Source organism: Malus domestica, chromosome 08 (genome assembly GCF_042453785.1).
Source record: "Malus domestica chromosome 08, GDT2T_hap1".
Classification (NCBI taxonomy): Eukaryota; Viridiplantae; Streptophyta; class Magnoliopsida; order Rosales; family Rosaceae; genus Malus; species Malus domestica.
In genome coordinates, this window is record NC_091668.1 from 5,755,053 (window position 1) to 5,768,559 (window position 13,507).

Consider the following 13,507-nt stretch of genomic DNA (forward strand, 5'->3'; position numbering starts at 1 on the left):
CATGCTTGGTTCCTCCAAGGCATGAGTTTGAGGGGGCATGTAAGGATATAGATAGTGGCTAGGATTATGCCATGTGTTAAAAAAGAGATTGTGAATGTTTAGTTAGTCAGTTAGAAAGGTAGTCTTTTATATAAATAGATCATTGTAATGGCTTAGAGGTTAAGAAAGATTAATACAACAAGTCTTTGCAGCTTCTCTCTCTAAACCTTACTCTCTCTCTCTAGTTCTTGAATCCTTATCTTCTCATTCGTTCTTCCTCTGTCTACATTAACACCCCACATAGACCCGCACTACATAGCAAGTAAGTACATAACCCATATCATATATGTGCAATTTTGTTCCATGTTGCAAGATTTGTCATGTTCAAATTGAAGATACTAGTCTTCATGCGCGCATGCACTACATAGCAAGTAAGTACATAACCCATATCATATATGTGCAATTTTGTTCCATATTGCAAGACTTGTTGTGTTCAAATTGAAGATACTAGCCTTCATGCGCATGCTCATGTGCGCATGAAGACATTTTTTGAATCACGGTGTGCTATGTGCGATTTACACGTTTTAAATGTATTATTATGCGTGTGCGAAAGACCTTTTTTCTTATAACCAGTGAGTGCGTGTAGAAGACATTTTTTGAATCACGATGTGCTACACGTGACTTACACGTTTTAAATGTATTATTATGTGCGTGCGAAAGACCTTTTTTATAACCAGTGAGCGCGTGCAGAAGGCATTTTTTGAATCACGGTGTGTTATGAACGACTTTCACGTTTTAAATGTATTATTATGCACGTGCGAAATACTTTTTTTTTATAACCAGCACTACATGCCTCTTAAGATATTTTGAACGTGTTTAAAAATAGAGAAAATAATATTTAATAAACAACAGATTGAATTACATTATTGCTAGCCCATTGTGAGGTACTAATTAAAAAATTTATATATTATGCGCGTGCGAAAGACTTTTTTTTTATAATAAGCACTACACACTTCTTAAGATATTTTGAACGTGTTTAAAAATAGAGAAAATAATATTTAATAAACAACTGATTAAATCATATTATTACTTGACACACCCCGACCGGAGTCGAGACGTGCTGGCCGTCAATTTGGTATCATAGCCAATCCTTGGCTAGAAGTGTGCCGACGAGGACGTCGGGCCCCTAAGGGGGGTGGATTGTAACATCCCACATCGCCCAGGGGAGTGATCCTTAAATGTATATTCCCATCCCTACCTAGTATGAGGCCTTTTGGGAGCTCACTGGCTTCGAGTTCCGTTGGAACTCCGAAGTTAAGTGAGAAGGAGGCCAGAGCACTCTCAAGATGGGTGACCTATTGGGAAGTTGCTTGTGAGTTCTCAAAAACAAAACCGTGAGGAAATGGTAAGCCCAAAGCGGACAATATTGTGCTACGGTGGTGGAACGGGCCCGGGATGTGGTGGACCCAGGCCGAGATATGACATTACTAATCTATTGTGAGATACTAATTAAAAAAAATGTACAAAAAGAATTTAAAAACACTATTTATATGACAAAAATATCCCTGCATTATTTTTTATTGCTTTTGAACCTTTTTGTTTGGTGGGTATTTTTGTCCTAAAATCTTTGGTGAAGCCGGTGACTCAAAAAGGGCCTCTTGGCTTTGTATATATAAAGATATATAGATATAGATGAACGTCTTGCAAAAATGGCCAAAAATAGGTTAAATTTGACTCCTAATGCTACCCCAGTAAGGGCTCTCTAGTATTTTTTTTTTAAAACAAACGATATCATCTACACTAAGTGAGGGGGGTGGGCTTAGCCGCACAATGAGCTAGCAATAATGTGGTTTAAATTCTTTTTTTTTTACGAGAATCGAACCTAAGACCTCTTATTTACAAATGAAAATGAATACCTTTAGATCGCAATACTAAATGACCTCTAGTATTAAGTATTAACTAATATAGTATCATATTACTTATTCCATGCAATCAAAATCATTTAAGGGAGAGCGAGAAAGCGAACCAAAATTCAACTTATTTCTCTCCCTCGACTAGCTAAGAGTGACTAACAACTGTTCAGACAGACAAAATGAGTTGCCATATAGCTAGTATCAAGGGCGGATCCACATCCATGGGGACGAATTCAGTGTTAGCTGGGTTGGGAGGCTATAACCCAACATAAATTTTCCTTCACACCACCTTCATCACTGTAACTTCTCTAGCCTTTTTATATTGGAAGTTTTAACGAAACACTCCTGATATTGTTCACTTTTAACGAAAATAACATTTTTACTCTAAAAAGTCACTCATGATACTATTCACTTACAACATATTTTTGTCCCTTTGATTAAAATTACTCAAAATTTTCAAGTCATTTTCATTAGTTTTCCTTTTTATATTCCCTTAGCGCCCTAAACTTTAGCCCACCCAATTTTAAAATCCCGACAAATGATTTAGCTAGTCTGTTGGAGATGCTATCCATATGCTTGTAAGGCATGTCATGTGAAATAATGTTTTTTTTTTTTTGGTAAAATGCATGTGAAATAAAGTTGATATGCCTCTTCATATATCATCATGACCAGATAATCTAGATTTTACAACTTTGAAATGAAATAATAGATGGATGATGGATCCACACAGTTGGGGACTTTGGGCTTCAATGCCAAATCCAATTAACACAAAAAGCAAACATTTAAGGACTCAAACCCAAACATATCAACCCGGTCATTGGGTTTTAATCAGCTGAAGTGCGTGTCTGGCGGGTATTCGGTATGCGTCGGAGCATTTTTCCTCACCACAGTAACTATGTTGTATGCACATCATAATGCGTCGGAGCATTTTTCCTCACCACAGTAACTATGTTGTATGCACATCATAATGCGTCGGAGCATTTTTCCTCACCACAGTAACTATGTTGTATGCACATCATAAATCATAAACGTATTGATGTAATCATCTGTGTAATTTATGGTGATAAGCAAAAATACGGCTGCAGCCGGGCTTCCCACACCATGACAGCAAAGGTGTCGACTGTATAGCGATCCAAGCGATGTGATGGGAGTGTTTGTCCCGAAAAGCCAAAAGCGATTTCCGATCAAAACTTTCAGAAAAAGCTCCGCAATATGCATGCCTAGGTGAGAAGAAGAAGAGAGATCAGAGATGGCAATTTCCAGTTCTACCCTCTCAGTGGCTTCCCCATTCCCAACAACTCCCAGTTCACGTTCCTCGCCTCAGTCCCTCTAGGCATGCAACTGCAGCAATCGCACTGGTGCACTTCTTGTTTGTGTAACATTTTGTCTTCCTTTTTGCCGCCTTTTTTCCCGCATTATATATACCCATTAATTAATTTGGTGATTAATTACTTAAGTAATTAAATAATAGCTTTTCCTTTGCATGCGTTTGATGCGGAGCAGTATGCGCTTCTACTCGTGCCTTCTTCGCTCCGCCCGGCGGCTCCGATCATCGCCTCCGCCACAAGCCTCAGAGCCATCACTCAATCTGGTGTCGCTCATGGGTACGTAGGGACCACCTTTGATTCATTACGAAAACTTACACTTTCACTGTTTGATTTCATAAGCTGCCCAATTTTGTTTCTAAAAGAACAGCCAAACCACTGAATTGCCTGATACAACTTGTAACTGTTAGAATATGAGCATGAGTATGAATTGGTAAACTTGGTTGTAGGATTAGAGATTGAGTAGGAAGTCTTGTTGGGAATGGATTTGTAAATCCATGTTGTAACTGGACTGCTATTTGGGATGAATTGGTATTCTATATGGATTTTAATAGAGGAATCTTTATAGAATTTGACTAAGATTGTATAGTATATATATGGTGGCCTCTGCTCTCATAGTGAGTACTCAATGAAAGACTAAGACCTATTATTAGTTGAGAGTCTCATTCACTGAAGAGAGGAGAAGGTGCACCACGACTTTGCTGCAGAAATCAAACATGGCAGCAACCTCGAACTCTTATGCAGGTATGTTTTCTCTCTATGCATTGCTTTATGGTTTATGGTTTTGTGTTTTGATCACGGTAACTTGCTTTGCATGATCCTGGTGTTGTGTTTATGCTAACATGTGGTATCAGAGACCTTAGGTTCATAAATTATAAGTTCTGTGATTAAAACCAGTAGGTTCCAAAACATAAATAATTTTGAGGAAAATATATCTTCGTTGCCGCTTTGGGGAATCGAACACAGGTTCTAGTATAATGCCTTGCGAATAACGACAAAACATGTTTGAAAAATATAACTGTTTGAATTTCGAAGGATGTTACGGTTGGATTTTCTGCAAATCCAAGGGAAGGGGTTTTCTTTCCGATTGGGTCTTTTCGATTAAGAACATTAACCAACAAAACATGCTTCTAGGTTATAATTTCATCAATCTTGCAATTGATATGATCAATTTGAATGGTTATTTCGATGCGCTGTTTCATAAAATTGGATATGTGCAAGGTATGTTTGATAAATTGCAAAGTTTTATTCTTGCCTGCTTAAAAGTCCTTCTCCATATTGAGTCGAGGGTTTATGTTAGGTCTTAAAGGATAAGACTTTGAAATAACAAAAACTATATGGATTCAATCGAATTGAAACTATTATGCAGTAATTTAGACTTTGGGTGTTCGATTATGTGTTATCTGCAGTTATTTTGTAATATGCGGAATGCTAATGCACCTTTATGTTTTCTGTTAAACCATGAATGATGGTTATCATGCATGAGACATCTCTTCACTGTCTGTTGTGCACACTTTGATCTAAAGTTTCGTCAAATGGATGTTAAAACGGCTTTCCTCAATGGTGATCTTCGAGAAGACATTTACATGGTTCAACCCCCTGGATTTATTGAAAGGGGGGAAGAAGAATATGGTTTGCAAATTAAGGAAATTATATGCACTAAGGGCGGCCAGATTGATATCCGGGCAATTGTAGTTGGCGATCACACAATGTTTGTCTTGGAGATATGGGGTGCAGAATACCAGGAGCTAGATGGAATCTTGGTGAAGCCTGAAAGTCGCCACCTCTTGCAAACAATATGTGAAAGAGAAAGGGTTTCTATGGCTGTTATTGGAACAATAAATGGTGAGGGACGTGCTGTTTTAATTGATAGCTTAGTTATTAAAAAAAATGCGAATCTAGTGGAATCCATTCCCCTCCCCCTGCCGTTGATTTGGAGCTTGAGAAAGTACTTGGTGATATGCCATAGGAATTCCACAGGATGACTGATGTACAAGAACCACTTGATATTGCTCCAGGAATGACAGTGATGGATTCACTTAAGAGGGTATTGAGACTTCTATCTGTTTGTTCAAAGCGCTTCTTGACATCCAAAGTAGACAGGTGTGTTACAGGCCTTGTAGCACAACAACAAACTGTTGGGCCTTTGCAAATTCCTCTCTCTGTTGTTGCAGTAATAGTGCAGACTTTTACCGACGTGACTGGAGGTGCATATGCCATTGGGGAGCAACCAATCAAAGGTTTGTTGGATCTAAAAGCAATGGTGAGATTGGCTGTTGGAGAAGCACTCACAAATCTTGTTTGGGTAAATGTCACTTCTCTATCTGATGCTAAAAATAGCGGGAATTGGATGTATGCAGCCAAGCTTGATGAGGAAAGAGCAGTTATGTATGATGCTGCTGCAACTCTTTCAGTGGCAATGATTGAACTAGGTATTGCAATTGATGGTGGGAAGGATAGTCTTTCCATGGCAGCCCATGTTGCAGGCAAGGTTGTTAAGGCACCTGGCAATCTTGTAATGAGTGTTTATTGCACTTGTCCTGACATTAGGGATGTTCCTTATCTAAAACGAGTTTTTGATGGAGTTCAGAACCTTTATGACGAATTGATCTCTAGAATGGGTGTGCTTAAGTCTTTTGATCAGTGGGAGTAGTGTTAGTTTATTAGAGACAGTTGCAATAATAAAGTTGAGAAGTGCTGTTATTGTGAAGTTGAAAGAGCTGGTATAGTAGTGAAGTTTTTCTCTTGAGTTAAGTTTTTTTTTATGAGCTAGTTGTGTTCAGAAATTCAATTTTTGTAGTTGTTTAATCTGATATATATATATATATATATATATATGTGTGTGTGTGTGTGTGTGTGTGTGTGTGTGTGTGTGTAATTTTTGAATTCAGTTTGATGCTTTGAGAAGTCTTTGTGATTTGACTCAAGCAGTTGTTTTGAATTCATGAGAATTGCAAGAAGACAGTTTTACTATCTGTGATAAGCTTGATTGATTTCGAATTAAGTTGAGAAATAGTGGGAGTGGATATTTAGGTCCACTAAAATTTTCAATTTGATCATAATGTTATATGTGCGGATTGGACATAAGTATTCTAGAAGCATTGGTTGCATATTGGTTGTGACTAAAAGTTTTTAGATTCTGTGTTTTGAAATGCATGGATAGATTGTTTATGATGTTACTCACAAGACTTTGTGATCACCCTATTATAGTCTTAATCGAACTAGTTTTCTTGGTTCATACTTGCTCAAGTGGGAGAATGTTAGAATATGAGCATGAGTATGAATTGGTAAACTTAGTTGTAGGATTAGAGATTGAGTAGGAAGTCTTGTTGGGAATGGATTTGTAAATCCATGTTGTAACTGGACTGCTATTTGGGATGAATTGGTATTCTATATGGATTTTAATAGGGGAATCCTTATAGAATTTGGCTAAGATTGTATAATATATATATATGGTGGCCTCTGCTCTCGCAGTGAGTACTCAATAAAAGACTAAGACCTATTACTAGTTGAGAGTCTCGTTCACTGAAGAGAGGAGAAGGTGCACCACGATTTTGCTGCAGAAATCAAACATGGCAGCAGCTTCGAACTCTTCTGCAGGTATGTTTTCTCTCTGTGCATTGCTTTATAGTTTATGGTTTTGTGTTTTGATCACGGTAACTTGCTTTGCATGATCCTGGTGTTGTGTTTATGCTAACAGTAACAACCTCAGATTCAACGAACTCATGTCGACAGATTACATGTTTGATATGAAAAGTTCCAAAGATGGAAACTTTTCGGATGCATGGCGGGCTACAGTGTTTTGAAAAATTTGAATTTAAGCTAGCTGCCTATGTTTTGAACTATGGACAAGTTAGTCCTCTGTGTAAATGTTATCGAAGGACTTATATGTGAAAAGCCCAAATTTGGCATCATTAGCATCTTGATGTTTATGTGTTTTACATTGTGCATTGTATTAGGGTTTTGTTTTTTCACTGACTATGCATTTATCTTTAAAATCAAAACTTTTGAAGAGAATTTCTCTTTCTTTTAAGTCAAGGTAAACGTTTTGTCTACTTTTTTTTCGAGGTCACATTTTGTGATCTTGCCACTTTTTGTGCTTAATGACCTTTCAAGAAACTTCTCTTTGTTCGGGTTCATATTATTTTCTAAAGTCATGGTCTCGTAGATGTATTTCAACTTGTCAAAGACTGATATGAAACCTGCGATTTCTTTGAATATATTTTGACACAGGTGGACGCTCAAGCAAATGGTATAACTGATGTTTTGTACCTTGATTCTGTTCACAACAAACACATCGAAGAGACTCGACTGCTAACATTTTTCTAATGAAGGTGTTGTTGAAGCTCTAGCTTTTGGTGGTTATCAAGAAATAAATGGTTGTGTGATTGTGAGGCTATGGAAATGTAACTTACAGGATAATGTAATCTCCACTCCGGCACTGCACGAAGGGACAATTTTGCCTGGCATTACCCGTAACTCTAATTGAAATTGCTCGCATCAAAGGGTGCCAGGTGTGTGTTTGGGGTGACAATCTGTGGTGGTGATTAATTTCCTTGTCATATTGCTTGCTTTCTTCTACAATCTTTAATTATCATTTGAATAAATTTTCTCCATTCCCAATTGAGAAATGTTCAATTGCAATATAAGAAAGAAGAACTTTTATCTGTATAAATAGAATATATAGAGCTAAATAATCGTTGGCATGCTCCCGTTGCAAACTGGTTTTATACTTGGCAGTAAACCTTGGTGTTTGGGCAGGAAATCTGGCATAACGAGGTCCCTGGCTCGAGCACACAGCTCTCCGATGAGTTGGCACGTTGGTTGATTGTGGGGATCCGGCTAGCCGAGATGCTGCAAGAGGAGGGCAAAGTTAGTTTATAAGGGTGCCTTGTGGGGTCTTAGGTGTAAGCCTTGAGGCTCACAATCAAAACTAACTAATTGCTAAGGCGTGCCACTGTCATCTCTGTATAGCAGATGTAGAACAAGTGTATTTAAGTCGATTACTTGCGCCCCAAGTTATTCTGACTTCTTGTTATCAAAGGATTGTCGTAGATGAGTTAAGTCTACATTAAGTTCTTTTATATGCCTTAAGATCAAGGAATTTTAGTTCTTTATCTTGTATGCTTAAAGGGTGGAGATCCAGATCTAATCAAGTCATCAGTTTTAACTCACTTTTAATCTTCTTATGACAATAAAACCATTAAGTGAAACATATCTGAGAACTGATGGAACTTTGGATCATCAAAAGATTGGAAATGATTTGAAGATATACTAGGGAATACATTATAACACCAGATCTATTAATTGAAAGACAAAACAAAGAGAGGCGAGCAAGATTTCACCTTGTCGGGTAAGGTTAAACGTCTTGCAATCTCTTCTTTGTTGTAGTTCTAAAAGGTTAGGTACTGAAAGAAGGATGAGTAGTAAATGAGTTTACACAAGAGAATTGATACTACATCATTTGGAAAAGGTAGCAGAGCTTTTACATAGACAAAAGATGTCTTTCTAAAGCAAGTTTAAGGCTAAAAGGGTGCAGAATCTGGACAAATCATAGCTTTCTGGATATTTGCTTGACTGAGAGGCAAGTTGTATGTTTGTTTGTTTGATTGGTTGTGTGTCCTTGTCTCTGGGCCCTCTTCCCCTATTTATAGGCGAATTAGCCCGACTGCACCATTTCTGCTCTTGTCCGAAAGCAACTGAATGGTAGTGAGTCATCAACATTTTTACATGTTTTGCCATTCGGAAAAGTGCTTTTAGGCCGAGAGTTGGTTGATTTCCATCGGTTGTCACTTCCCATGTAAGCACCTAACCTTTGCATTTAATGAGGAGCCGTCATATTGTCTAGAGATGGGTATCTGGGCTTGGTGCTGGACTTCGGGTAAAATCTCCTTTATTGAGCTTTTTTGGGTTTTTCTCTGATGAATGATGAAGCCTGGGTTAAGTGGATAAACAAGCTTGAGCTTATCTTCAAAAGGAAATTGATGAACACTGGCTTCTATGAACTGATAATGTTATCAAAGACCACCGTGGTTGCTAAGCCAGAGTTATTGACCACTGCTCTCTTTTCTGGAACTCGGGCACCAACACCTTTGATTTCAAGATGGGCCCTATGTCTCTAACTATCCTGGATATAGCACAAGTCTTCGGACTAAGACCATCGGGCCGAATTATGGATGTGACTCATGACTGGGCTCCCTCTTCTCGTCCGATTGCTGAGTGTTCGGGCACTTCGGCTTCCCCGCTTCAACTGAAATATAACTCCGTAACTTTTAAGAATTATTGGACCTCTTTCAAGGGCTTCATCCCTTTTGTGAAAAAGAATTTTGGTGCAGACCCCTTTAATGCCAACTTGGATCAAGAGCACATGTACTTCCTTCTGTACTGACTCAATAAGCATGTCTTCCCCAATAAATCCAAGGGAGTGAAGGTCGAATGGATCCCTTTAGTAGAAGCCCTTCACAATTTTGACGATGTTGCCATGGGCCCTTTCCTTCTTTCTTATCTCTACCATCTTCTCTTTGAGATGACTCGGCGTGAACCATTTGAAACCAACCTTAATGGATCAAACTGGATGGTCCAATTATAGTTACAATGGTATTTTCCAGAGTTTCAGGCAGCTAACTTGGAATTTCCAGAAGGTGTGGCTCCTGCCCGAATTCTAGCCGAAGCTTGTCCCACATACCATTCAACGTTTGCCTGCTTTTATTTTTTTAAAGTCTGCAGGGGCATACTTGGAGTGGGGAGCGTCTGTGTTTATGAGGTATCCTTGGTTTTCTGATCAAGCCTTCCAAGATGCATTTGGAGAAGATGTTAATCCTTTTTACAGGGAGAAATTTATCAGTTGTATTCAACCACAAGACTTAGCTTGGGGAGTCCGCAGCGATCGTTATGATCGTGGGTTGGAGGTTTATCATCCCAACTTCTGTAGTAGGCAATATGGCTTTAGACAAGCCATTCCAATCCCATTCTTTGACTCTATTCATTGTGGCACCTCTTATCGCCTCCAATCTCCTCAAGAAGTCATTTTCCAAGCTGCCCGACGTAGCCTTGAGGTTATGAGTAAGGTTGCCCGAAAGCCTTTAGCCCTTAATTTCGAATGTACATCAACTTTCTCTACTTGGTATGAAGCTAAATGGATCAAGAAGTATGGAGGAGATCTACAAGAAGCTCATGATTGTCTCTTTAACCAAATCTTTCTCAAATCTTATCCTAGCTTGGGCAAACTTGAGAATTGGAAGGAAATAGTTAGTTAAAAGAACCAGCTTCTACTAATAGGTAATTTCTGTTCCCTTACTTTATATTTTATGAAAATCTTGTGAATCCGTCTTTCTTTAGCTCTTTATTCATTTTTCTTTAACATTTGCAGCCCAAGGGAATACTGAAACCGCATAAATTGGGTCAGATGAAGAATATGCCAATGCAATGATCATTCAGGAAGCTGCCGCTGAGGCTAAGAGGTGAGAGGCCGGAGAATGTGGGGATATCTCTGAGCTATCTGAAGACTCGGGGGTCAAGGAAGAGCCCGAACATTTGAGCATCCAGGTGGGCATAGATAGTTGTGGTAAAAACTTCTGATTCTGAGCCTGAGAAATAGCCTAAACCCAAGCGGGTAACCCCAACCAGGAAGAGTACAAGAACACAAACTTCTAAATCTTTAAAAGTTGCATCTGCTTCAAAGACATCTATTGTTGCTGTTCCCATAGCAGGTAGGCAGAAACAGAAAGCCTCCAGTAAGCACTTCTCGCTTCAATTTTCCATTTATATTTTACGTCTGAAAGCTAACAATTTTGTTTTATTTTCCTTTTAGGCCCCAGGTATCTAATAAGCCTTCTTTTGTTTCAAGGGATGAATCAATGAGCATAGAAATGTAGCGGAAGGCCGAAAAACATCAAAATGCTGCCTTTAAAAAGATAGAGGTATAGCCTACCATTTCTTTGATTTTTTTTCTTTTCCTTTTCTTTTCTTTAATTCTCAGCCTATCTATCTGCAACAGGATCTTCGGGCAAAAAAGATCTCACCGCTCGAGGCTTTTTCTCCTTCATCCCGATTAAGGCAAGCTCCTCCCTCTCGAGCAAAATCAATTCATCTAGAGGTGACTCCCATTTGGCAGTTTGATCTGGGAAGATGATGCATTATGTTAAGGATGACAGTAACCCAGTAAGTGCCTACCTCTAACACTTTCATACTAAGAATCCATTTTCTTTGTATTCATCATCTTTTACTCTTCCCAGCCTTCTCCAGCACAGAAACCCCATCAAACACCAGTTTTCATTTTTGGGGAGCCCATAGTCATTGAGATTCCTGTGGTTTTAGGGGTAACTAACCCATAGGCCTCTCGGACAGCTCCTACTGATGCACCTGAAGCCTCTAAAGTGCATGTTCCTCAACCTCATATTCCCCCTCAGGTACATCATAACTTTTGACATTCTGTTTTTCTTTTCCATAAGTTAATTACTGACTTTGGCCTCTACTTCTGCTATTCGTAGGTTTCTGTTGAAGGTTTGAGCACTGTCTCTCATTCCTTGGTAAGCCATGACAGTCCCTTCCGGCAATCAGAGAAAGTAACTCCCTCTCCATCTCCTTCCAAGGTTCCGGGTTTAACTCAGGTAGATTTACCTTGTCTTCTTTTAACACTTAAATTTTCCTTTTAACACGTCTGTCTTGGTTGCAATAAGGTTCTGGAGAAGGTTCAGGCAAATCTCCACCGCACATAGTGCGCAAGAAAGATCTTCCTCGCCCCCCTCATGGTTCTGGTATCATAGAAATCTTTGTCCCTGAGCCTATGAGTAAGCGAGCCAAGACTTATACAACAGCTACTTTCATTCCTGCTCCTGCAACCCTTCCTATTCCTTTAGCTGAGGCTGCCCCCACTTCTACGGTTGAAGGTGCAAAAGGTGCACCTTCTGCTTCTTCAGCATCATCTTTGCCCGACCTGGTAAAGAAACTCGAGTAAATCAGAACTAAATTGTAGTGACCTCCAACATCTTCCGAGTCTCATTCTTTTCAAAATACTCGTCAAATCTTTAAAGATTGGATGAAACGGAACTTCACAGTTTTTTTCAGCCTTAAGATTTTCCATGACGCGGGCTCAGTACAAGTTTTTTCTGAGTTTCTTAGAGAATTTGCGGGCATTAAGGGATTAGCATCAGAAGGCGGAGCGGGCAGCGCTTAGAGGAACATTTGTCTTTACTCAAAGCCAAGAAGGTGACCCTCACCAACCACTTCTCCCAAAAAGATTTCGCACGAGGTTGAGGATTTCAAAACCCAACTTGTGAACAACAACATGTATTTAGGAGAACCAGGCCGAATTTTTACCATCATGCAAACTTACTTTTCTAGAATAGTTGATCTGGCCGAAGATGTAAAGTTGTTGGACTAAGATTTCTGTAATCCCTTCATGAAATGAAATCTTCTTCTATTTAACTTTCTAGACTTTTAATAGTATAAATCTATCTCCACATTTACCCGATTTTGTTAAGAAAAACTTCTGAACATCTTGGACACGCCCTTTTAGTTGAAAATCCCCTCCCAACCTTGGGAGGACCTTCCCTGAGGTTTCTTTTTTTGGGTGTCCACAAAACACTTATGCAAGCTTCTAGCTTTTTTTCTTTCTTTTCTTGTCTTGATCATCTTCTGATTAAGGATGTCTCTTATTGCTGGTATTTCTAGCTCATACTTATATTGGCGTTAACTGTATAAAGCTACCCCATATATTATGGCTGCTTTGGATTTTTCGGGCATCTTGAGAGTTTCCTTTATGGATCTTTCATTTTGCTTTTACCTCCCAAATGGCTCTTTCTTTCCCCTTCTTGGCCCATGTTAAGTTGATCATGTTTATTGGGGTTTCAGGGAAGGGATCCGTATCAATCATCATGTTAGCCTGAAGTTTTTCTAATAACAACTTTCCCTTAATGATGAGATCTTGCACCTAGTCTCTAAATTGGACACGGTTGGTGATGAAGTGGTTGAAGGTGTAGTGCAGCTTGCAATACTTTTTCCCTTTTAATTTCTTGGGCTTATGTAGTTTTTTAGTGTTATCGGGCAAAATTACCCTTGCCCGTACCAATTCCTCATAGATTTATGTGACCTTGGTTAAGTCAAAGGAATAGTTATGGTATTTTGGGGGTTTTATGGGAACAAATCCTCCGTCGTTCATCATCACCTTTTGATCTTTGACCGGTTGGACTAATCATTTCACCATCAAAGGTTTAAAGGGAGGGGTCATCTCTACTGTACACATGTCTATTGCTTCTCTTCTATGACCATCATTTTCTTTTAGCTCTCCCT

General features: G+C 39.0%; 1 protein-coding gene and 1 long non-coding RNA gene across 2 annotated transcripts; both read left to right on the forward strand.

The window, feature by feature from the left end:
• The first annotated feature begins 5,198 nt into the window (after positions 1-5,198).
• Positions 5,199-5,870, forward strand: LOC139197988 (probable phosphoribosylformylglycinamidine synthase, chloroplastic/mitochondrial). Its single transcript, XM_070826211.1, has one exon. The coding sequence runs from the start codon at positions 5,199-5,201 to the stop codon at positions 5,868-5,870; it is 672 nt and encodes a 223-aa protein (XP_070682312.1).
• A 299-nt stretch (positions 5,871-6,169) lies between these two features.
• Positions 6,170-8,254, forward strand: LOC139198371 (uncharacterized). The gene is made up of 3 exons (XR_011583816.1): positions 6,170-6,817; positions 7,451-7,731; positions 7,979-8,254. It is a non-coding gene; the product is annotated as an uncharacterized lncRNA (long non-coding RNA).
• Positions 8,255-13,507: the final 5,253 nt, after the last annotated feature.

Coding starts and splice junctions, on each gene's coding strand:
- LOC139197988 (XM_070826211.1), top strand. CDS start 5,199: ATGACTGATGTACAAGAACCACTTGATATTGCTCCAGGAATGACAGTG.